This window comes from Arvicola amphibius, chromosome 7 (genome assembly GCF_903992535.2).
Source record: "Arvicola amphibius chromosome 7, mArvAmp1.2, whole genome shotgun sequence".
NCBI lineage: Eukaryota > Metazoa > Chordata > Mammalia > Rodentia > Cricetidae > Arvicola > Arvicola amphibius.
This window is the reverse complement of record NC_052053.1, coordinates 50,861,148-50,884,425: the sequence shown is the minus strand read 5'-3', so window position 1 is coordinate 50,884,425 and position 23,278 is coordinate 50,861,148. Positions and strand designations below refer to the sequence as shown.

Here is a 23,278-nt window from a genome sequence, read left to right as displayed (position 1 = left end):
CAGAATTAGAACTTTAAGGCCAGCCTCTGCTGTATGTTTGAAGCTACAAGTTTAAGACCAGCCTGGGATATGTCTCACAAAAAAGAAAGAGAGGGAGGGAGGGAGGGAGGGAGAGAGGGAGGGAGGGAGGAAGGAAGGAAGGAAGGAAAAGGAAGGAAAATAATTTGCAGCACAGGTGCCTCGGCCAATGCTGTGAGCTCCGTGACCCGCCCGGGGAACAGGGAGGCCTGGCTCTTCATGGCCAGTTCTTCAGAATGTTCGAACCACAGCATTTCACCCAGAGGGGTGTTCTGAAGTCACCTCACTTCCTGCCCAGCTAATATTTAACTGCACACACAAATGTCAACTCTCAGTCACCTCAGGAAGCTACCACCTGCTGGAACTGTGTGTCAAAGGATGATGAACGGAGTATATGCATTCCCGGGGGTGGTGGGGGGAATTAGGCAGCTCCAAGGTGACAGGCGGTGCACCAGGTGACACTGGCCAAGGACAAAGGCCTTGGACCTCAAAGACAAAAATCTTCACAAAAATCTGAGCTAGAGGAGCTGGAGAGATGGCTCAAAGGTTGAGAGCACTGGCTGTTCTTCTAGAGGTTCTGAGTTCAATTCCCAGCAACCACATGGTGGCTCGCAACCATCTCTAGTGGGATCTGATGCCCTCTTCTGGCATAAAGTTGTAAATACAGATAAAGCATTCATATACATAAAATAAATTTTAAAAAAAATCTGAGCAAGAGCCAAAAGCTTGTCTGTCATCCTAGGAACTTGGGAGGCTGAGGCAGGAGGATCATAAATTCAAGTCTAGCCTTGGTAATGTACAAGACTTTGTCTCAGCCGGGTGGTGGTGGTGGTGCACACCTTTAATCCCAGCATTTAGGAGACAGAGGCAGGTGGATCTCTGTGAGTCTGAGGCCACTCTAGTCTACTTCTAGTCTACTGAGTGAGTTCCAGGACAGTTAAAGCTGTTTCACAAGGAAACCCTGTCTTCAAAAACAAAAACAACAACAACAAGAAAGACTTTGTCTCAAACATTAAATAAATAAATAAATAAATAAATAAATAAATAAATAAATAAATAAAGGCTGGCACTTCTCTTGGGGACAGAGTGCTTATCCAGCATGGACAGAGCCCATGGTTCAAGTCCCAGCACCTCCAGAATCAAATATGGATTTGATGAAATTAAAGCTACACTGGGCGGTGGTGCACACCTTTAATCCCAGCGCCTGGGAGGCACAGATGGGTGGGTTTCTGAGTTTGAAGCCAGCCTGGTCCACATAGTGAGTTTCAGGACAACCAGGCCTACACAAAAAAACAGTCTCAAAAAAATAAAAAAATCAAAAACAAACAAAAAAATCAACTTAGAAAAGAATTATCAGGAGTCAGAGGGACTTGGATTTGATTCTGAGTCTTCAGCAGAACAGACCAGCGATGGACCACACCACAGAGAAGCTGGCCTGGCCCTGGAGAGCGGCGCGCAGCACACACAGTGCCTTCTGGCTGCCTACCCCGGATCTTGCTGGCCAGATGCTCCTTGGAGGTGATGATCTGGTCCATGTCCGTGCGAATGACTGCCTCCATGGCTGGCCGGGCCAACTGCAGCTTAGACAGTACCGCCTCAAAGTGCACCTTGGCCTGCTCAAACACCAGGCGGTAGACAGCATCGGAGATCTGTGAGGACAGCAGAGACATCAGGGCCAGGGCCGAGGGCAGAATGCCAGCCATTCCCCCTCGACGCCCTCGTCCCTGCCAGGCTTCCCAGGTCCACATACCTGGATCCACTGCCGCTGCCGCTCCTGTGGCTTTCCCTTCAGTCGTGGGCCAAGCTCTGCCTTCAGAGCTGGGCCCAGCTCCTCCATCACCAGGTTGCTTAGGATCTAGGACCAAGAGGTAAGAGTTAGGGTAGGGGTTGAAGCCTATCCTCCTGATGTGTTTTCTGTGATTGCGCCCTCCTCTGGGCTTCCTCCACACCTCTGCTGAGCAATAGCACCTTTGAATTCAGGTGGCCCACCTCAGGGCCTCTGCATGTGTCCCAGGCCTCTGCTGCACATGCAAATGTCTGTGGGTCAGTGTCTCCTGTGAGGCGGTGCTCCTGAGGATGGGGCTATAGCAATCCTGTTCACAGCTTCCCTGCCGCCCCCCAGCACCCAGGGACCAAGCGGTCAGATTTATGGGGTTCTCACTCACCCAAATCTGATCTTGCCGTCTCTTCTCAATCCTGTTGCTCCCCAGAACCCCACTCCTGGTACCAGCCTTACCCACGGGGGCCCCGGCAGCCATCTGGCCTCACCTGCACCTCATTCCCACAGAGCATCTCCCAGGTGCCATACTGCTCCTTCGACTGGCGGTACATGCGGATGGCGTCAGTGAATGCCGGGCCCTCCACCTTCGAGTTCTCAGGGATCCCTACCCAGAATAGAGAGACGGAGAGAGGGAAGAGAGAAGGGGGGATGGGAGGTCAGCTAATAACCCTCTGCCAAGATCATCCACTCAGAGCACGCAGTCGCCCCATCTAGGGCACACACAGCAAGAAGAGCAGCGGTGGCTCACCCTGCAGCAACCTGGCAGTCCTGTGCCCCCACCCCGGCCCGGCAGTCATTAACCCTACCTCATAGAAAAACAGTCAGAGGAATGAATGGCCAAGCTAGGACAGGGAAAGTCAGACACCTGAGACCCACCCTCTGGTGACATGACAGACAGTAAGTATTTCCAGCTGTACAGGCCAGACACCCTCTGTCCCAGTGCTGGACCTAGCATCCCGGCTTGTAAACAGCCAGAGCTGGTCTCTGTCAACACACCTTGCTACAGAAGTAGGCCAGAGATGAACTTGACCCATAGGCTGCTTTCTGGGCTGTGCTTTATGTCACTGAACCCCAAAAGAGCCTCAGTTTCCTCTCAGAGGAACAATGACCCTAGCCTGGCCTCCTTCATGGGCTGGAGACTCTGTGAGCTGCAGTGCACAATGAGACACGGGAAGTCCAAGAGGGTGGCACCAGGGCCTCCTAAATGACACTTTGTGTAATTTTTTTTTGAGGTGCTGAAGATTGGAACCCAGGGCCCTGCGTGTGTTAGGCAAGCATTGTATCACTGAGCCACATACCCAGCCCCTGAAAGACACTTTCTATCAGAAGCTGAAGAGCCCTAGGTCTCTCTTGTCTGTGTGCTTCACGGTGCTAGGTGCACGTGCTAAAACTTCATTGAATAAAGGGCTGGCGGTGCGGCTCAGTGGTAGAGTGCTAGTCTCATATCCACAAGGCCCTGAGTTCAATTCCTGGAGTGAGAAAGGAGGAGGATGGGAGGGTAAGATGCTCGGGGCTGTGGTGACGGTGGCTTGTGTCACGGGGCAGGTGAGCTAATGTACACAGCATGGACCCCAGACCAGTGCCGAGGAAACAAGATGCAGGAAGTGACTAAATCTGAGTAGGGAGAGACCATGGTTGATACACCAAACCTAGCCACGTGCCTCTGACCACAATGTCCCCAGAGCCCAAGAAGGGAAGTGACAGCCTGTGCACACAAACCCCAGCGCCCACTGCAGTGACAACAGGCTGAGTCACCCCACAAAAAAGCCCCTCCCTTCCCACAGCCAGCCGCCCACAGTCTGTGAGAGCCAGAGGGGGTTCTACCACGGGCATGGAAACTCAGAGCTGACGGCAGCCATTCAGGGACTCAGGGCCAGGCTGCAGGCAAAGAAGGGGGCTTCAGCAGAGGTGGTACCCAAGCTGGGGTGACCCAGGTAGGCCTGGGAGGAACCCCCAGCAAGGCTGTCAGGAGGACACAGTCTCTTAGAGCCCAAGTTTTGTCTGGAAAAATCTGGCAATGCACAAATCACAGCCTCTCCCTGGTCTAGGAATTTCCATTCTGCATGTAGCAAAGAAGGTGTGTTGTGCAATGGGCATTCCAGGTAGAGAAAGTGGGCAGTAGCCAGGGCACAACAGCGGGAGGAGGCTCCTCCCTAAAAACCTTCTCTATTCTGTACATCCAGCCAGCAACCTAAACAGGTTTAGAGTCAGCCCCTCTGGGCTCGTGAGTCTGGCCAGTGTCCATTGTGATTACCCGGCAATGCGCCTCAGAATGGGGCTGTGTCTGTGACAACTTCTCTCTCCTAAGAGCAAGCTTAACTGAGAGGTTAGGCTGAGCTCAGATCTCAGTGGACTGGCATCTTCATAAAAAAGGAAAATTTCTTCTTTTTTAGTGTGTGTGCACACACGCGCCTTTACTCTTCCATACATGTACACGCTGATGCCAAAGGTCAGAATGATTGTCTTCTATCACTCTCCATCTTCTTACTTTTAATTTAATTTGTATGGGTATTCTGCCTGCATGTATGTGTCCATGATTGTGCAGTGCCTGAAGAGGTCAGAAGAGGGCGCCGGATCTCCCGGAACTGGATGTGAGCCATGTGTGGGTACTGAGCAACCCAGGTCCTCTGGAAGGCGGTCAGTGCTCTTAACCACTGCATCTTGGTCCCTCCAACTTAGTTTTTGAAACAGTCTCTCACTGAACCTGGAATATATTTCAGCTAGACTGACTGAACAGTGAGCCTATGGCCGCTGCATACCTTCCAGGACTGGGTACAAATGCATAGTGCTACACCAGACTTACATGGGTGTCAGGAGCCAAACTCAAGCCCTCAAGCAAGCTGTCGCCCCTGCCCTGTGTTGTTTGCTGAAAAGGAGTCTCACTGTGCAGTCCTAGCTGGCAGGCCTTGAACTCAGAGATCTGAGGCAGAATGACCATTTCGAGCCTAGAAGTTTGGGGCTAGCCTGAGCAAGACTCTGTCTCAAAAAAAAAAAAAGTGTGCTCAACAGAGGAACAACCCCACTGCTGACACTGACCGCCTGGTTCTCTGACCTCCAGAACTAGGAGAAAAGTGAATCTCTGTGTGTGAGCCACCCAGTTCTGGGTTGAGACTTCACAGGCATCCGCTCATTTAACCCTCAAAGACAGGAGAATAGGGCAGGGCAGGGGCTGGTCTTAGCTTTAGAGAAACTGAGGTTCCAGCTATGTGTGCATGCGTGCACGCATGTTTGCATGTGGTGGTGATACACACGTGTGTACACACACACACAGACACATCCCCACAACCCAACACTGTGGGCGGGGATCAAGGCAGGAGGAACACAGCAAGTTCGAGGCCAGCACAGGCTACATAACAAGACTGAGAAACGGAGGATGGGTTGGGACTTAAATCAGGGCTGGAACCCAGGGCCGCCTTGGTCTAGTCAACCTGAGAAGGACATGGACATCCAGGCTGAGGAGGACTGAAGTCAGTGCCCCAGCTGCCTCCTGCCACCTCCCCCCCCCCCACTGCTCCAGGAATGCAGGATGTGAAGGGGGCCCTAGCCAGGCTGGCAGCCACCCAGCTTGGCGTCCTTCCCCTACCCATCCACCCCCATTTCCTGGCAGAGTCAGGAGTGAGCAATTCCAGGCCCCACAAATTCCAGGCCCAGGCTCAACAAGGGAAGAAGCAGAGAACTTTCTCACAGTCTGGGGTGGAGGGAAGGGCCATGTCTGGAACTAGCCTTGTCAGCTCCGATGGGGGGAAGAGAGCTGGTCTGGGGTAGGGCTTTCTGTCACAGCTCTTAGGTACCTCCTCTCCAGACCACAACACCTAAGACCTTCCAGCTGAATGCTTGGTGTGTGGAGGTTCACTGCTCTATCTGAACCAGCTCCTTCCTTCCCCAATACCCCATTTCACAATTCCTACTGTATGATACCCCACGGAACTGAACAGTGGCTCCTCCCTACCCTTGCCCTCACCCTTCTCCTACCTGACCTGGGGTCCCCTACTCTGCTATAGCAGGTAAGCCAAAAGCCCTGGGAACCTGCAGAGGGCTCATGGGCCAGCATTGGGTGAGGATGGAGGGTGCCCTATGCCAGGCAGCCAGATCCTGAGCCAGAGACACAGCCCCAGAGACCTAGGAACAAGAGCCCCTTTGTGGGCAGCAGGGCAGGGCCAGCCCAGTTGGTGGGGCTTGGCCTGGCTGAAACCTGGTTCCCTCCCCTCTGACAGACTCCAGGAGGGTGGAGGCCTCTCAAGGGAGGTGGGGTGAGCTGGGTTCAGCATGGTGCCCGAAGGCATCCCTTGCCATCAGGTGAAGCTGTGTCTGAGAACAAGGGTGAGAGAGGCTTTGGGCTTCCCTCTGCCTCTGGGAGCACAACACCAGGCCAGGGCTATTCCTTCTCCAGGGGCAGAAAGATGCTCCACACTTCACACTGTGGACAGCCCTAAGCCTTTAGAATGAATTCCTCAGGACCCTCTAGGATCATCCAGACCTAGCCTCAGAGCCACCTTAGCCTCACTTTGTCACACACACACACACACACACACACAGAGTACTGTCCCCATTCCGAGTCATTCTTATGGCGGCCACAGTCTTTTACAGGGAACCCTTCCCCACCCAGGGCCTGCCTTCTCCCTAGCCACAGGACAGCACCTCCTCCAACACACACACAGGCTCCTGGGCGGCTCCCACCCAGCACCCAGCACAGAGAACACCACCCTGGTGGCTCACCTGTGGCACATCTGTCTTTCACACAGCTGGCTCACCTGTGGCACATCTGTCTATCACACAGCTGGCTCACCTGTGGCACATCTGTCTATCACACAGCTGGCTCACCTGTGGCACATCTGTCTATCACACAGCTGGCACATCTGTCTATCACACGGCTGGCTGTGGGCAAGGTGCATGCCTCACTCCTTTCTATAAGCTCAGAATAGATGTCGTAGATGTCTGTCAAATACATGAGTGAGCTGAAGAGTCAAATTATGAGTTTACAAATGAGAGAAGTGCCGGGCGATGATGGCGCATGCCTTTAATCCCAGCACTCGGGGGGCAGAGACAGGCAGATCTTTGTGAGTTCAAGGCCAGCCTGGTTTACAAGAGCTAGTTTTCCAGGACAGGCTCCAAAGCTACAGAGAAACCCTGTCTCGTAAAACCAAAACCAAACAAACAAACAAACAAATGAGAGACGGAATTATATCATAAGAAATAAATATTTTGGGGCCAGGCAGTGGCAGTACATAATTTAATCCTAGTACTTGGGAGGCAGAGGCAGGTGGATCTTAGAGAGTTCAAGGCCAGCCTGGTCTACAGAGTGAGTTCCAGGACAGCCAGGACTGTTATACAGAGAAACCCTGTCTTGAGAAACAAAACAAAAATAAAAACAAAAACAAAAACAAAAACAAAAAAAAATTGGTGTGTGGTGTGACAGAATCACTGTAGCCCATGCTATCCTAGAATCACTATGTAGCCCAGGCTGGCCTCAAATTCACAGGAATCCTACAGAAACCATTATACTCAGGTATAAGAAAAGTCTTGACCAAGCACAAAGTAGACTCATGCCATGAATCCCACAGTACCCCCAAATACACAAGGGATCCTATCACCATTTTACATAGAACTCAAAAGGGAAATTAGTCTCCTTGAGAGTTAATCTTTTTTTTTTTTGGTTTTTTTTTTTTTTTTTTTTTTTTGTTTTTCGAGACAGGGTTTCTCTGCAGCTTTTTTTAGAGCCTGTCCTGGACCTAGCTCTTGTAGACCAGGCTGGCCTCGAACTCACAGAGATCCGCCTGCCTCTGCCTCCCGAGTGCTGGGATTAAAGGCGTGCGCCACCACCGCCCGGCTTTGAGAGTTAATCTTGTCAGCTCAGAATCACCATGGAAACAAAGCTCTAGACATGTCTGTGAGGAAGTTTCTAGATTGACCTGAGGTGGAAGATTCACCCTAAATACAGGTGGTATTCCATGGGCTGGGGTCCCAGACTGAATAAAAAGGAGGAAGGGACAGATAACGGCCTCCATTGTCCTCTGCTTTCTGACTCTGGATGCCGCCACACTCCTGCCACCATGGTGGACTATGTGCACCCTTGAACTGTCAGACAAAGTAACCCTTTTCCCTTTAAGTTGCCTTTGCCAGGTATGTTTGTAACAGTAACAACAGTAATAGCTGCAAAGTCTCCTAGCATTACATTGCTAGAAAGTGTCAAAATCAAGATGATTTTGGAATTGGGGGTCCAGGGGCTCAACAAGCACAGTCTTTGGAGAACAATTTTCTAATGTTGCCTTGGAAACACAGAAGTGTTTTCATCAAGGAGAAAGATTAAGAGTGGTAATCAAAAGTTTCTTACAGCCTCAGAAGGGAAGTGAGAGTAGATCGTAGAGCAGGGTTGCCATGCCACACACAACCACTGGGTGTCGCCATTCAGCACATTAGTAAGTGCTGCTGCCTGCTGGCATCTCACCATTGTTGCAGTGTCTGACGCAATCCTGAAGCACGGCCTGCCACTTGTCCTGTTCAGCTTCTGTCATCATGCAGAAGTAATAGTGACGGGCATAGGGATGCCACAGGATGAGCGGGAACTGCGTGGGGCACTTAAGAATGGGGGTGGAGCCCGACTTCGATGTGGTCCCTGTGAAAACATAGCCATGAGACTCAGGCCTGGAGAAGGCTGTCCTGTCCTCGGGACAGTGCGTCATCAGGAAGCAGCTGACCTTCGCCTTGACCTCCAGGGCTCAGCCACAGTAACTGAGAAGCCTGGCACCGTGTGACCCCTCTTTCTAGAACTGGAAACAGGTCACACCCACCTTGATCGTGTGGAAGGCTCTGTGACAGGGTCAGGCCTCTAGTTCATTACGTTCTTGGGTTTCCCTTCAAATTTCAACAGCAGAGACCAACTATCCAGGGAAGGAGGGAGGCGTGTGGGCAAACAAAACAAACAGGAATTTTTCTCTATCTCTTTGGCCCTCACGGATATTTTGGTCCAGCAAGACAACAGGTCCCGGGCTCACCACTGTGTCAGTGAAATATGAGAATAACAGTTGCCCGTGGTCCATCTCTGGGTGGCTGTTTACAGGGCCACACCCCGAGATGCTCTCAGCACCAGGGGTCAGTTGGTGCTGAAGAACCTGGCATCAGAGGGGACAGACCCAACAAAAGGATCGTGAGTCAGTCATGGAGTCCAGGAAATGGACTCCTATCTGCATCCACCACCACACAGGCTTCAGTCCCGAGTCTCACATCCCAGGTGGGGGGCTGTGTAAGACTCCAGAAGCCTCACCAGGCTGAGTAGAATGGGGAAGTTTAAGACAATGCCTCAGAGACCCTTGGAGCCATGACAGGGTCACTGTCATCTTCCCAGAGACAACCATGGCCTCAGGGAGGTGGGAAGGGCCTCCACCAGAACTCTGGTGCATGTGGCTGAGGGCCCACATGAATCTGTGTCCAGACCCTATCCATACATAACCCAGGACAAACTCCACCTCACAGGCCTTTGGAGTCTCCCCTTTCAGGGCTCAGTTTGTTCAAGAGATCTGCAGACATTCTAGGCCCCATTGTCTGCCCTGCAAAATGGAGTCCGAGCAATGGGCTGAAGGTCATCACCTTCCCTGGCCAATCCTTAGGCCCATGCAGGACAGTAGGGCTGGACCACTGGTCCTTTACCTGGTACAGAACTGCCAACCAGCTCCAGATACTGGTCTACAGAGGTGAGGACTTTGTAGCCCGCACTGTTGATGATGGCTCTGGGGGGCATCTGCCGCTCATAGGCCTGAAGAGAGCAAGAGAAACGGAGCCTCGAGGTTATGAATGTAGCCAAGCACAAACTCCCATTTCCAGCCGGCTGCAGGGACTACTCAGCTACCTGTCCGAGGTGGGGAAGGGGAGAACTAGAAGTGACTGACCCAGATGGAATGCAGCCTCATGTAGAGTGTTTGCCTGGCATGCTCTAATTGACTGAGTTTAGTCCACACGACAGAGGGGATGGAGATTGACTGTTTTATTTATTATAGGTGTAGTAACAAGATCCAGCTCAGGGCCCTGACCTCAGGAGCTGGGCATGGAGGGAGGGAAAACATCCACACAAAATGCTCAACACAATGCCTAGCATGTAAGTTTTGTTACGGGGGGCGGCTGCTCTGATGGCTGCCACCGCTGCCTCTGTGATCAGCGAGTCTACGATGGTCTGTTACATATTAGACACTGTTCTTGGGACACTGCATGCTTCATTTCACAGGATGCTCTCATGACATAAGAAGTGGCTCATCTGCCGTTCACACAGACAGGAAGTAGGTGTTGGCTCTGAACCAGCGCTGTCCCCAGAACCCAAGGTCTTTGACATTACCTTGAACGGCTCACCCCAAATTTCTAGGTTCTAAGCACCGCAGTGTTCCAAAGGAGAGTCAGGTGGGTGCCCAGCCTTCCTTACAGCAAAGGGAAGGGAAGCAATTCTGACCCAATTGCCCATACGTCAGGGCTGCCGCGCAGCTGTCTGCCACTAGGGGGCAGACGTATCTGCTCTGAAACAGGTCAGACAGGCCTGTCTTTGGGGCAGCGCTGAAGAAAAGTTAGGCAGATGAAATAAAATCCATAACATAACCGGGTGGGACTTCCCCCAAGGGCCCAAAGCAAAGACAAGCCACGGCAGGCCCCCATTTCTTCTCAGACCCACATCAGGGCAGGAGGATTGGGGATTCAGGAGCCCCGTGCAGTGAGTGGCAGCTGTGATAATGCTTAAGGAGGAGGGGCTCCTGGGAGAGGAAGGCTAGCAAGCAGAGGGCAGGCTCTGTGGTGAGGAAGGATTTGGTGCGACCTGAGAGCGACCAGAGGGCAAGATGGTTTCCAGAGGGGTTTACGACGTGGACAGAGGGTGAAAGGGCACTGAGAGAAGGGGCCCCAAGGCCAAACAGGTTTGGGGATGTGGAGAAGGCTCAGAAATTTTGCTTTGTCCCTGGGAATTCTTTGGGGAGATAGTAGGTGGCAGATATGAAGGGGGAAGGCACGGGGTCAGGAGCCGAGGATGGAGGTCACAGAGTAAGAAGCGGGTGCGTGGAGGAGGGGCTGCCAGGAGCCTGCCGCACTCACCACTTTGTTCTCGTACAGCACCAGCCCGTAGTTGTGGGGCACCAGGCTGAAGCGGTTTCTCCACTTCTTATTGTCTTCCTGGTACTGGAAAAGGTTCCCAGAGAAGATGATGCGTTCATCCAGGGGCACCTGTGGGCAGGAAGTAAGAGTAAGGCCAAGAAGGAACAAGGGGTCCCAACAGCCATCAATGCGTGCATTTTGACTCCTCATAGGGTGCCACCTACACACACACACACACACACACACACCACCACCACCACCACCACCACCACCACCACCACCACCCCACCACCGCTGCCACCAAATCCCTGGCCTCATCAGGACCCCCAGGCCTGGCTACACTGTATCCATTGCACAGATAAAGGCCTGAGGTCACAGCAGTGTGGGGCTCACTCAGGGTTCAAATGGGATAGGAGAGGAAGCCAGCCTGGGCATTCATTCAGAGCCAGGTCAGGCCTAGGGTTTCCCACTCTGTTCCGGTCCAGGGGAGCCGCCTGGGGAGGGAACTGGGGAGCAGGCTGCTTCCAATATCCACCGCTACTTCCACTTCAGGGCACAGCATTCACCCAGACGGGGACACACCAATAGGTCAAAACTTAAAAGGTCCTAGTACCTGGGCAGATCTCTGCCCAGCTTAGGCCTCAATTCCCCTCAGAGCAATGAAGACTTGAACTTATATCCAGAGAACGTCCCAGCTCTGCCAGCGGGTGGGGAAAGATGTTGGACCATTGTCCAGGCAAGCAGGTGACCTGTGTGGGCTGCAGACGCTCAGACGTTCCTGCGACCCCTACAGAGACGAGCACGGCCGTGGCATCTAGTTCCCTCGTCTGTGCATGGAGCACACGGCCAGCGCCAGGTAGGCAGCACATGCAAGGCCCTCGGAGGCCAGCACAGCCGTGGCCACATCACGAGTCTCCTCCCGGCCTCTAGGCTGACGTGGACGTGGGACAGGATTATCTTCACCCAAGCTGACTACAGAGATCAAGGAAGAAGGGAGACCCAGAAGCTGCAAAGGACTGTGGGACCCAGGGAGACCTGGGGATCTCCATTTCTAGGCAAGTTCTGTTTATTCTATGATAAATGTGGTACCAGTTACAAAAGAGACCAAGTATGTATATGTATCGATGGGAGAAATTATGACTTTGTGCCTACGCCCTCAGGCCTCGTGCCCCTCCTTCTGTGTTCTTCCCTGGCTCCTTTCCTTAGCTCCCCCTGCGGCTCCTGGGGTGGGGGGGCGAAGCTACACTCTTAAAAGGAGAGCCCATTGTGCTCGAACAATAGTACCCGAGACCAGTTTCCTGTCCAGAAGAAAATATTTACAGGAAAAAAACGGGTCTGCTCCCCTCCCCCACGGGCCGGCTTTGCCCTAGTCAGAAGGCCCCCACTTGGTGGTCTATATTTAGACTTCTGAAATCCTGCCCTCTAATCCGTCTCGTCTTTTCTAGAAAGAAAAGCCAGGGTTTTCCTAACACCCTGGGAAGACCCAACCCTCAGCTGGGCATCTAAAACCAGAAGGCCCTGGGATTAGGAACAGCCCCAGAGGGCAGGCTGTGTAGAGGTACCAGAGCCATGAAACGAGGCTCTGTGCCCTATCACCGACACATCCCCGGATCTTGGGCCATCTCACTGAGGCTGCCTGGCTGCTGGGTTAGATTTTATTTTTAAGAAGGTAAACTGAGGCCCGGCAGTGGTGGCACACACCTTTATTCCCAGCACTTGGGAGGAGCAGAGGCAGGAGGATCTCTGTGAGTCTGTGGTCAGCCTGGTCTACAGAGAGTTCCAGGTCAGGCTCCAAAGCTAGAGAAACCCTGTCTCGGAAAAAAAGAAGGTAAACTAAGGAAGAAAGCCTCTAATCCCAGATTCAAGAGGGAGGCAGAAGACAGGGGACCAGAAACTCAAGGTCATCCTTAGTTACAGCTGGAGTCTGCAGCTAGCCTCGGCTACATGAAACCCTATCTCAACAGGAAAAATTAGGTTTTCTCACATGGCAGAGTCCTGATTTGAGCGAAAGGCCTGCGGGAAGACACAACATTCCAGATCCTACCAACGGAAGTCAGCCTTGCCACCTACCACCGGAGCCAGTGAAGTGGCTCCCCGGTCCCTCTGTGCCCCAGCGATTCTCAGAGCAGGAAGGGGGGTGAGGTTCCTCACCACCAAACAACTATTGATTACTTTGCTTACTTTGATTATTGGGGTGTATGTACCCCAGATTGGCCTTGAGCACCTGTTGCTCCTGCCTCAGCTCCTGGGTGCTGGGGTCACAGGTCTGTCGCCTCGCCCTGACCCGTCTGCTCTTATGACTGCAATGATTGCTTCTTTAGAAAATGACTGTCATTAGTCTGGTGACTAACGCTATTTCCCCTGTTATTGTCACGACTTCACGTGGCAGTCAGTTCCATGAACCATCCAAGAAAGCCCCTGGCTATCAGGGACTGTGAACGTGTCCTGTTTGCCCTGCAGTGAGACACGGCTCTGTGAGTGTGAACAGCCAGATACACAGAGAAAATGCTTACCACAGCATCGGCCCTGCTCACCCTGGGCTCTCGGGAATGGCGCTGCCTGCACCTTTTGTCTGAGTTTGCTTTTGTTCTTGTTTTGAGACAGGGTCCTAGGATACAGCCCTCCTTGACCTGGTGCTTACCACACAGTAGCCTAGGCTGGCCCATACCTCAGCTTTGCAAACACTGGGGTTACATACAGGCTGTGTCACCATGGTGGACTTGCCTGTGACCTTACATTCTAGATAAAGTAGTTTAGGCCCTGCTCATCTGGGCTGAGTTCAAGTTTCCCTTTCCTGCCACACAGGTGCAGGTGCACACCTGCCAGAGCCAAGACCAGGCCACATCCAGACACCTCTGCTCTATACTCATGTCAAGCAGCCCGCCCTTTATCTCCTCCCAGGGCAGGCTGCAGGTGGGGAGAAAGGGTCCTGGTGCACTCTGCCTCCCGGGCCCAACCCAGGTATTCTGAGCTAAGCTTGGAACTTCGTATATCTCGATTCCCTCTGTCTGTCTGTCCCTTCTTACAGCCAACCCCTCCCAGCCCTCAGGGGAGGGAACAGCCTTCTCCAGATCAGTTAAGACTCCGAAGTCTACATCCAAAGAGTCATAGCTCCAGACCCCACTGTACTTTGTAAACAGCTACTCACTGTCATGTGAGCTCTACTTGCAGCCATAGCATGCAGGTTTAGCATGTAGATAGCATGTAGATTTAGCATGTAGACCTAGCATGTAGACTTTAGCATCTGACCCTGCAGTCAGCAGAGTCATCTATTATGGGATAATCTTTCTGTGCACCGTGAAGCTGTATCTCTGCCAAGACACCTACCGATTGGTTTAATAAAGAGCTTGAATGGCCAATCCTAGGAAGGAGAGGAATAGGCGGGACTTCCGGGCAGAGAGAGGAACTCAAGATGAGTTCCCAGGAATGTCAGGGATGCCAATGAGACATTGAAAAAGTTGGATGTACAGTACAGAGGAGAGGCAACCAAACCACGTGACAGAATGTAGATTAATAGAAACGGGTTAATTTAAGTTATAGGAGCTAGTTAGAAAGAGCCTAAGGCCAAGTTTTCATAATTAATAAGAAGTTTCCATTATTTGAGGCTGGGGGGGGGCAAGAAAATCCAAATCTAGTCATAAGCAAAGACTTCCTTCAAAGAGTCCTGGGGTAGCATCCCAGCCACATAGCTAGCCTCTGACTCAAGTTGGGTAATTCAGCAGCCAAACCAACTGTTTTCACCCAGCCCTGTCACCCCCAAGCCAATCACAGGGTCCCCACTGCAGACCACACTGACTCCCCAGGATAGGGCCAGGAAGCTTCCTCAGCAAACCCAATTCTAATGCTAGTAATAGGATAATGAATGACAAGTCCTAAGGGAAGGAACCTAGAGCCTGGGGCCTGGGACAGTGTTAATGGATCTGTGGAGTGGGGACCACGCCGCTTCCACTCTGGAGTGGAGGAAGCAGGACCAGAGAGGCTTTGCCACATTTCTCTTGACAGGGGAGTAACCTGAGCCATCAAGACTGCAGAATGGGGCGGAAGAGATGGGTCAGTGGTTAAGAGCACTGGCAGCTCTTCCAGAGGTCCTGAGTTCAATTCCCAGTACCCACATGGTGGCTCACAACCATCTATAATAAGACCTGGCGCCCTCTTCTGGCATGCAGGGGTACATGCAGGCAGAACACTGTATAATTTTAAAAAGGCTATGGAATGCAGCTGTGACATTGGAGAGGTTGCACTGGCAGTTGGGGGGACAGGTTGCACTGGCAGTGGGGGGAGACAGACTGCACTGGCAGTGGAGGGGACAGGTTGCACTGGCAGTGGGGGGAGACAGATTGCACTGGCAGTGGAGGGGGACAGGTTGCACTGGCAGTGGGGGGAGACAGATTGCACTGGCAGTGGAGGGGACAGGTTGCACTGGCAGTGGGGGGAGACAGATTGCACTGGCAGTGGAGGGGGACAGGTTGCACTGGCAGTGGGGGGAGACAGATTGCACTGGCAGTGGAGGGGGACAGGTTGCACTGGCAGTGGGGGGAGACAGGTTGCACTGGCAGTGGAGGGGACAGGTTGCACTGGCAGTGGGGGGGGACAGGTTGTACTGGCAGTGGGGGGGACAGATTGCACTGGCAGTGGGGGGGACAAGTTGCACTGGCAGTGGGGGGGGACAGGTTGCACTGGCAGTGGGGGGGACAGATTGCACTGGCAGTGGGGGGGACAGGTTGCACTGGCAGTGGGGGGGACAGGTTGCACTGGCAGTGAGGGGCAGGGACCAAGTGAGGGGAAGTTGGTTACCTCAGTCAATAAAGCGCCCTTAGAGACCAGCCCAGCAACAAAGGGAAACTAAGGCCCAGAGAAGCCACATCAAAGGCCTCATAGGAGAAAGGGTGACAGAGCCCAGGCTGGACCCTCTCCATGCCTCTCACCTTGCGCCAGAGCAGCTGCGCCTGCGGTGGTCCCGTGCCCTCGATCTCATGGCGCATGCTGTTGAAGAGGGAGACGCCATACTGATCCTCATAGAAACGGAGGAACTCTCTCAGGATCTTCTCAGTTTTCTCTGAAAGGGAAGCACGCATGAGAGTGGGAGGTCACCGTGGACACCTAGGGAATCAAGCCTGCAAAGTCGCCATGAAGAACCGCTCATGCAAAGCACAGATGCCCTTTGACTAAGGCTGGCCACCATAGTCTCTCACACGCTAGGCCAGGGCTTTGATCGTGAGCCGTGTGCACAAGGTGGCTATCCGCTCCTGACAGGAAGTTGGTCAGTGGCCACACAGAGAGAAAGTAAACCACACCTAACAGGCCTGTGAGAGGCTTGGCCTCACCAGTGACTGGTACCAAGTGAGAAAACCTGGGATCCCTAAGGGGGCTGCATGCTCCTTTTGATGCCTGCTCACACATAGAAAAAGCGAGCGAGCACCAGCTAACTGTGCAGTGGTGGGAATGACCAGCATAAAAAAAGCCAGGCTAAGGCAAAGTGACTGGGAGACCCTGTGAAGACAGTTGGAAAGTAATAGTCTCATACGCTGAACAGTCTCTGAGCAAGAATGATTCCTAGGGCTGCAGAGATGGCTCTGACGCTAAGGGCACAGACTGCTCTTCCAAAGGACCCGGGTTCAATTCCCAGCACCCACATGGCAGCTCACGACTGTCTGTACCTCCAGTTTTAGGGGACCAGACACCTTCACAAAGACATACATGCAGGCAAATACTAATGTTCATTTGAAAAGAATAAAAAAGAATACTTCCTGTTGGTGAAAAGGAACTGGTGAGGAAAAGGGGGAAGCTGCAAGCTCAGGCCTCCCAGTGCAGGGCCGGGGTACAGGCAAGTCTCTTCACTTTCTTCCACGTGAGTCATTGACTCACGATTCAAATTCATCTACCAAGTTAACCTTTATTCTTCTTCCTTTGATACAAGAGCTCACATAGCCCAGGCTGGCCTCTAACTCTACACAGCCAAAGATGACTTTGAACTCCTAACCCTCCAAGCATGTGCCACCAAGCCCTACTTAAATGTCACGGACCAAACCTTGAGATCCATGCATGTTAGGTACACACTCGGCCAACTGAGCTACAGCTCAACCCTGTGAGCCAACAGCTTGCTGCTCCCAGCTGCTTGCTTCTCTCTGATGCCGAAGCAGTCTCTGAACAGAGAGGGCAAATCCATGGTCTCCAGAGCAGGCCAAGCAGGCAGCAGGTTCAGTACTGATCCTGCCTGGGTGTCCCTCTTTATAGATGGGGAAACTGAGGCACCGAGAAAGCTCAGAAGCGCCTCATGGTCCTAAAATGCTGCAACTAGAATCTCAACCTGGGGTTTATGAAGCTCCCCTTCCTGGGCCTCAATTTCCCCTGCACACTGAGAGGGATAGAAGCAAAGACAGACCAACCTGCCACTGCTGACAATCTTGGATTGCAGTTCCAAAGACCTAGTCCTTCATCTGGGGACCCGTTGCCCATCTTAGGTCCCTAGAGTCAGCGGCCTGGGACAGTGCTTCACCCTCTCAGTGGGTATGTGAGGCGGTTCATGTCACAGCCACTTTAGAGAAGGAAACTGAGACCCAGAGAGATTCACACAGAGAGCGAATGATGGGACCCAGACAGGAGCTGGTGGCCAGAGAGAACCCAGGGCTCATTACACATTACCACACTCCATCTCAGGCCTGCACCCCTAGCTCTGCCTCAGGGACAGTAGAGGGGGCATGCACTCAATGCGCTCAGCTCATCCACCACTCCACAAAGCCAGCCTGCCACGCAGCCCTCTCCTCGATAGAGGCTATAACTGTCTGGATTCTGATGGGGGCCAGAGGGAAGAAGGAGTGAGAAATGTGTTTGGCGTGCCTGTTTTGTGAAAACACACAGAGCAGCAGCCCTTAGAGACCATGGGAATTGTCCTGGAGATAGGAAATAATAAGGCAGGGGAAAGGTGAGAGTTGGGGATGACCATGGGCCTGTCACCCCACAGCCACTGCTGATATAGTGCTAACCCCAGGGTGGACACAGCTTCATGAGAGCTGAGCAGGTGGTGCAACCGCTGTTCCGGGTAAGGGAAGAGGAGGCTTAGGAGTCCACTGTCCTTGGCCAAGTTCTGCCCTAACTCCCTGCAGGCAGTGAAAGTCCTTAGAGCTTCAGCCACAACTCTATCTGAGGGACAGTCACCCTCAGATAGAGAACCCAACAACAGCAAATGTGTACCTAATGCCTGGCCAGGCTCAAGAGGAAGCTGCCGTATTAAAGACAAAAAACAAACAAACAAACACCCACTTGAATCTGGACCTGCCCACAACAACTCTCAGCTGCCAGGCTGGTGCCTAGTCTGGGAAAAGCTGTACTCCAAAGCTGGCTTGCGGAGGAAGAACCCCTGAAAGAGGACATGTCAGAAAGGCCTGTGACCAGGACAAGGGGGAAGCCGGGTCAGCAGGAGGCTGGAGTTCAACTCCCTCGGCCAAGGCACTGACAGTCATGGGCTTACACAAGCTGGGCTGGGGCAGCCAGGACAGCCCAAGGGCCTGGAATGAAAGTCACTCAGTCCCTTCACACAAAGGTGAACATAAGTCACCCAAGGGAGATAGAACCACAGCTCAGGAAAGGAAGCGAGAAGCCTAGGGAAGGAGAAGTCATGGGAGCCAAGAGAAAAGGTGGAGAAAAGGGCAGAAATGGTTGGGGATGGGGCCAGGTCTCCACCAAATGATATGAGAAAAGAGGATACACTCATGTATCCAAGAACAGAGTGCCAGGCGGGACTCCCGTCGTACCCAACTGCAAACCTTGACTCTTCACTACTCGACTTCAGGAACCATAGCGAACTTGACCCAAATCTGGCAAACCCTGGCAAGCTGATCCACCACCAACCAACACTTGAGGAGGATGGGTGCCTTGCTGGATATCTGCTCCCAGTTCTGGAGCAGATAGGGTGGGATGGGCCGGCAGCTTGTATTGAGGTTACACACCTCACATAGGGGTAGGCGAGAGCTGCCTGTCCCTTACTGGACCACACAGTGGGTGCTTCATTAAGGGAAGGGACCTAGGACGGATGGCCAAGTGGTTATTGAGTAAAAACAAGAACGGCGCTGGGGGCTCAGCAGCAGGACCCAGGAGCGGTGCGAGGCCCGTGGCAGGAAGTGGTCTGTGAGTTCACACCCCAGGTAGAGCCAGAAAAGAGCAGCAGTGGTGGACGGAACCCAATCAGTCGGGAAAGAACGACCACGTGCTTGGTACTAAGGAAGTGACCCTAAAACACAAAACAAGGATCTGGGATCTTCAGGGGGCAAAGGGAACCCCAAAGATCAGCAGCACGCTGTGGGGTTCTAACCTGGACTTAAGGCTCTCAGAGCCACACAGAAGAAGACCTGAGTTGGCATGGTGTGCCTGGCGTAGACCTTACCTCCCTGCCAGTGGGCTCTGCGACCCCAGTCTGGGCAGTCCCCTTTCCTTGGGGGCCCTTCACCGTGCCCACCCTGTAAATGTTACTTAGAGATAGTGTCTAACTATGTACTTCAGACTGGCCTGGAACTCACTATGTAGCCAGGCTGGTCTGGAATTCTTAGCCATTCTCCTGCTTTTGCCCTCCTGCATACTGGGATTATAAACCGGAGCTGTCATAGGCTCTGTTTTTCTCACCTATTGCATGCAGCTAGCTCCAGCAGCTAGCTCCAGAGGGCGGCAAAGGATTCCATGACTCAACACCCAGCCTAGGACACGCAGGAGGTACCCAGAGCTGGGGGAGGCCAGGCAGACCTCTCTCCACACCTGGCCACATCAGCTCTTCCAATCTCTCCATGGCCTCTGGAGACACTCCAATGCATAGGTTTGGGGTGGACACCAAATGGGGTTTCCGAGGCCAAGGCTCACCACCCTGAAAGTGTCAAGGGCTGGCTAGATCATACAGAAGATAGAGACAGTTAGGATCTGAGTGGGCTCCGACCACGGTCCACAAAACCTCAGAGGGCAGTGGGGAGGCAGGCCGTGCCCCCACCTGATGAAAGGGCCAACCTCAGGGACCCTGAGCCAGACCTGGAAGCGAGCGGGATAGCTGCAGATGCCTGGGTGAGGCCGTCTGGGTGTGGGCTGGCCTCACCCACCCAGGTTGCATATTTTCATGGGCCCTCGCCTTGGGTGCACTGACTCAGCCCAGATGCTGCTGCCTGAGGAGCTGCAGGGACCGTGGAAACTGAAAGGCCCACCCTCCAGCTTTCTGGTGAGAGGAAGGCATGGGGGCCACCCAGTTCTCTCAGTCCCTCATGTTCTTCATAGAAGCCAAGCATCGCATCACAGAGCCCCTTCACAGGGCCAGACAGGATGTGAACAGGCCAGGTTCTGGTGTGCACACGGCAGGTTCTGGACAGTGATTGCATGCATATACAGCCCAGGGCACCAGAACACCAGTCTTCATTGTACAGTGCTCAGCTACGGGGGCAAGAGGTGGGCTGAACTCGTTACCAGGTACAACTTCTATAGCTTAAAAAAATCCATTGAAGATTTTTTTTTTCTGAAAAAGAAAGGAAGAAAAGAAAAGCAACAACCAGACAAAATAAGAGTTAAGGAAGCAGGGCTTGCATGTCCTCTCTACACCCAGGTTCCCCTACCAGCACCCCAACCTGGGCTGAGTGTCCCATTTCTGCTCCCAGGGCCAGCAATACCCCCCAGATGTGGGTTCACCTCACATAGAAGCTGGGCTACCTGACTCTGCCCAACACACAGATTTTTCTGCTGGTCCCAGAGAAACATGTTGCATATAAACTCCCACTTATAATGGGAGACGCAGGAAAGACCATTCCATGGTAAGTCAACAAAACCAAGCTGGGCCCCACGTTGGTAATCCCAGGGCCCTGTATGGTTCTCTGTCATTCTGAGGACATCTGGGAAATCCAGAGCTGTGTCAGGAAGCCTCAGGGCACCCCACCTAGAAGGCAAGGTACACCCCACCAAGCCCTGAAAAGGCCAGTTCCCAGGGCTAGAACAAAGTGTTCTCTCTCTCTCTCTTTCTCCCTCTCCCTCCCTCTCCCTCTCTCCCTCTCCCTCTCTCTCCCTCTCTGTCTCTCTGTCTCTGTCTGTCTCTCTCTCTGTGTGTCTCTCTCTCCCTCTCTCCCTCTCTGTCTCTGTCTGTCTCTCTCTCTGTCTCTCTGTCTCTGTCTCTCTGTCTCTGTCTCTGTCTCTCTCTCTCTCTCTCTGTGTGTGTGTGTGTGTGTGTGTGTGTGTGTGTTTTGAAGAGCCCAATCGTAAAGCAAGTCACTTGGGTAAGGGGTCTTGACGCAGCTGGATACACTTTTCGGAAGTGCTCAAGGGTGACTCAGAGAGGCCCCTCACCAGCCAGCCTGCCCCCCTACCTCTGCACCCAGAACTCCCTAGGTGTGCCCTCCGAGAACTCAGCACAAGCTTCTCAGCCCTGTGCTCCTGAGGCTCAGAGGCACAGCCTGGAGGGAAGAGAAGAGGCATTTCAGGAGGGATTAGAGCTGTCATATGAGTGAAGAGGCTTTCACCATGTAGCCCAGGTTGGCCTATGTAGCCCAGGCTGACCTCAGACTTGAGACAATTCTCCTGCCGGAGCTTCCCAAATACTGATGTTACAGAGCTCTCCCAATGTACCTAGTTAAAAGTGGAAATTCTGTTTTGTTTTTGGATGCTGGGGACTGGACCTAGGGCTTCACGCATGCCAGGTGAGCATTCTACCAGCGCACTACATCCCAGGCCAACGGGAAGTCGGCTTTGACGCTTACTTCCCCCAGAGCCCGTCCAGAGTCCCCCACACCTAGAGGCCTTTCATGAGGCCACACAGTATCTTTAGGGGGCCCTAGATTCACTCTCCAGGCCTTACCCAGGCCCAAGGGGAAGCAGAGCAAGCTGAACTGTCCCCATCTGACAGATGAGAACATTCAGACTCAGAAAGGCAAAGTGACTTTCCCAAGGTCATAATGTGTGGATGTCAGAGCATAGAGACTAGTCTGGCTCTCCACCTCCCTACCTGCTCCCATGTAATCAAGGCTGGCACAGCCCTTCCTATCTCCTGGACACCCTTCCCTGGCTTACCCTCCCTGGGCTGAAATGGCAAGTAGGTGACCTAAGGTCTTAGTGCAAACCTCAGTGTGTCAGTCTAGCCTTGGGAGCAGACCAAGATGCTGCCCTCAGCATCTCCACTGAGCTGCCAGTGACTCAACAGATCAGGAGCTGACTCTAGCCACGCGAGACTGAGACACGACCCGCATCAAGGTTCAGTGGTTTGCAGTGGCAGGCTCTGTGTTCAAGTCCCAGTTCTGCCCCCTAACCAGCTGTGTGGCCTTGGTCAAGGCACTTTCTTTCTGTGCGTCTGTTGCCCTCTCTTCAAGATGGCATATCAGTACCCACCTGACTAGGCGATAAGGAAATCAGTGAACCAATAGGCATCAGACTCTTGGCCCTGACAAGGACAGTGCACATGACTGACACCACAGGCAGCTCAGTGGCCGGAAGAATGCTGCTGATCTCTGATTTTCCAAAGTGACAATTTTAGGGATCACGCTACTTCCTGAGTAGATAGCAGGAGCCACCAAGAACAAGGGCCCCGGGGTGTCCTGAAGTCCCTGAAGTCTTGGGGAGCTGGGCCAATCCTGCAGGTTAAGCTGAATATGGGGGAAGAAGAGATGGGTCCCTTTGTGAGTCCCCAGCATGTTGCACCCCTGTGGAAAGCCTACATGATCTCTGTCCACAGGTACATGAACTACACTGTGAGACCCACAGGGAGCACAGTGAACTGAGAGCCTCTCCCACACCCATGAAAGAGTAGCCAAAGCAAGAGCTAAGCCCAGGTCCAAGACCCAGGGGCCTGAGCCTGAATCCCCTTCCAGATGATATCAGAACAGAAAAGACAATCTCCATCCAGGATGGTGACCGGCCTCATGTGGACACAGGGACTTCATACAAGCCCTGCCCTGGTTTGGACTCAGATATGGGCACTGGGCCAGGCTCATCCTGGTCTGGCTGGTCCCTCCAGCGAGCTCGTGGAACAAGCCTTACCACCATGCCCGGCCCAGTTTCAGGGTTTCATGGGGACTGAAACCTAGCAGGTGACAGCACCTGCAGGGTGGGGCAGACTCAGAACTGGCCTGCCTGGTTCTAGGAGCACTGGGGAGGGCTCCAGATAGGGAGGTGGGGGAAGCGGCTAGGATGATGACCCACCCACCCCAGAAACTAAGGGCTGAGGTAGAGTGGAGGCAGGGATTCAGGCTCCCTATGTCCCAAAGTCAAATACGAGAAACTATGTCATCTAACTGGCACGGCCAGGAGCACTGAGGCCCAGAGAGATAGTCACATACTCTTGAGTCACACAGCACAGTTTGAAGTGCCAGGCCTCAGTGTGTCACCTAAAGGCTTCCGGTGAATTCTCACTCCCAACACTCTCCAGCAGCCATCCTCTTAGAGTTCCTCGGCACCAGGGATGATGTGCAC

At 53.1% G+C, this 23,278-nt stretch overlaps 1 protein-coding gene across 1 annotated transcript in view; it reads right to left on the bottom strand.

The window, feature by feature from the left end:
- The window catches only part of Niban2 (niban apoptosis regulator 2), a 51,419-nt gene that overhangs the window by 4,554 nt on the left and 23,587 nt on the right, over positions 1–23,278 (bottom strand). The window contains exons 2-8 of the mRNA XM_038336841.1: positions 15,787–15,917; positions 10,862–10,990; positions 9,443–9,548; positions 8,244–8,411; positions 2,287–2,402; positions 1,769–1,873; positions 1,505–1,667 (exon numbers count right to left, since the gene is read on the bottom strand). Coding sequence (XP_038192769.1) covers positions 1,505–1,667; positions 1,769–1,873; positions 2,287–2,402; positions 8,244–8,411; positions 9,443–9,548; positions 10,862–10,990; positions 15,787–15,917 — 918 coding nt within the window. The remainder of the gene's footprint in view (positions 1–1,504; positions 1,668–1,768; positions 1,874–2,286; positions 2,403–8,243; positions 8,412–9,442; positions 9,549–10,861; positions 10,991–15,786; positions 15,918–23,278) is intronic.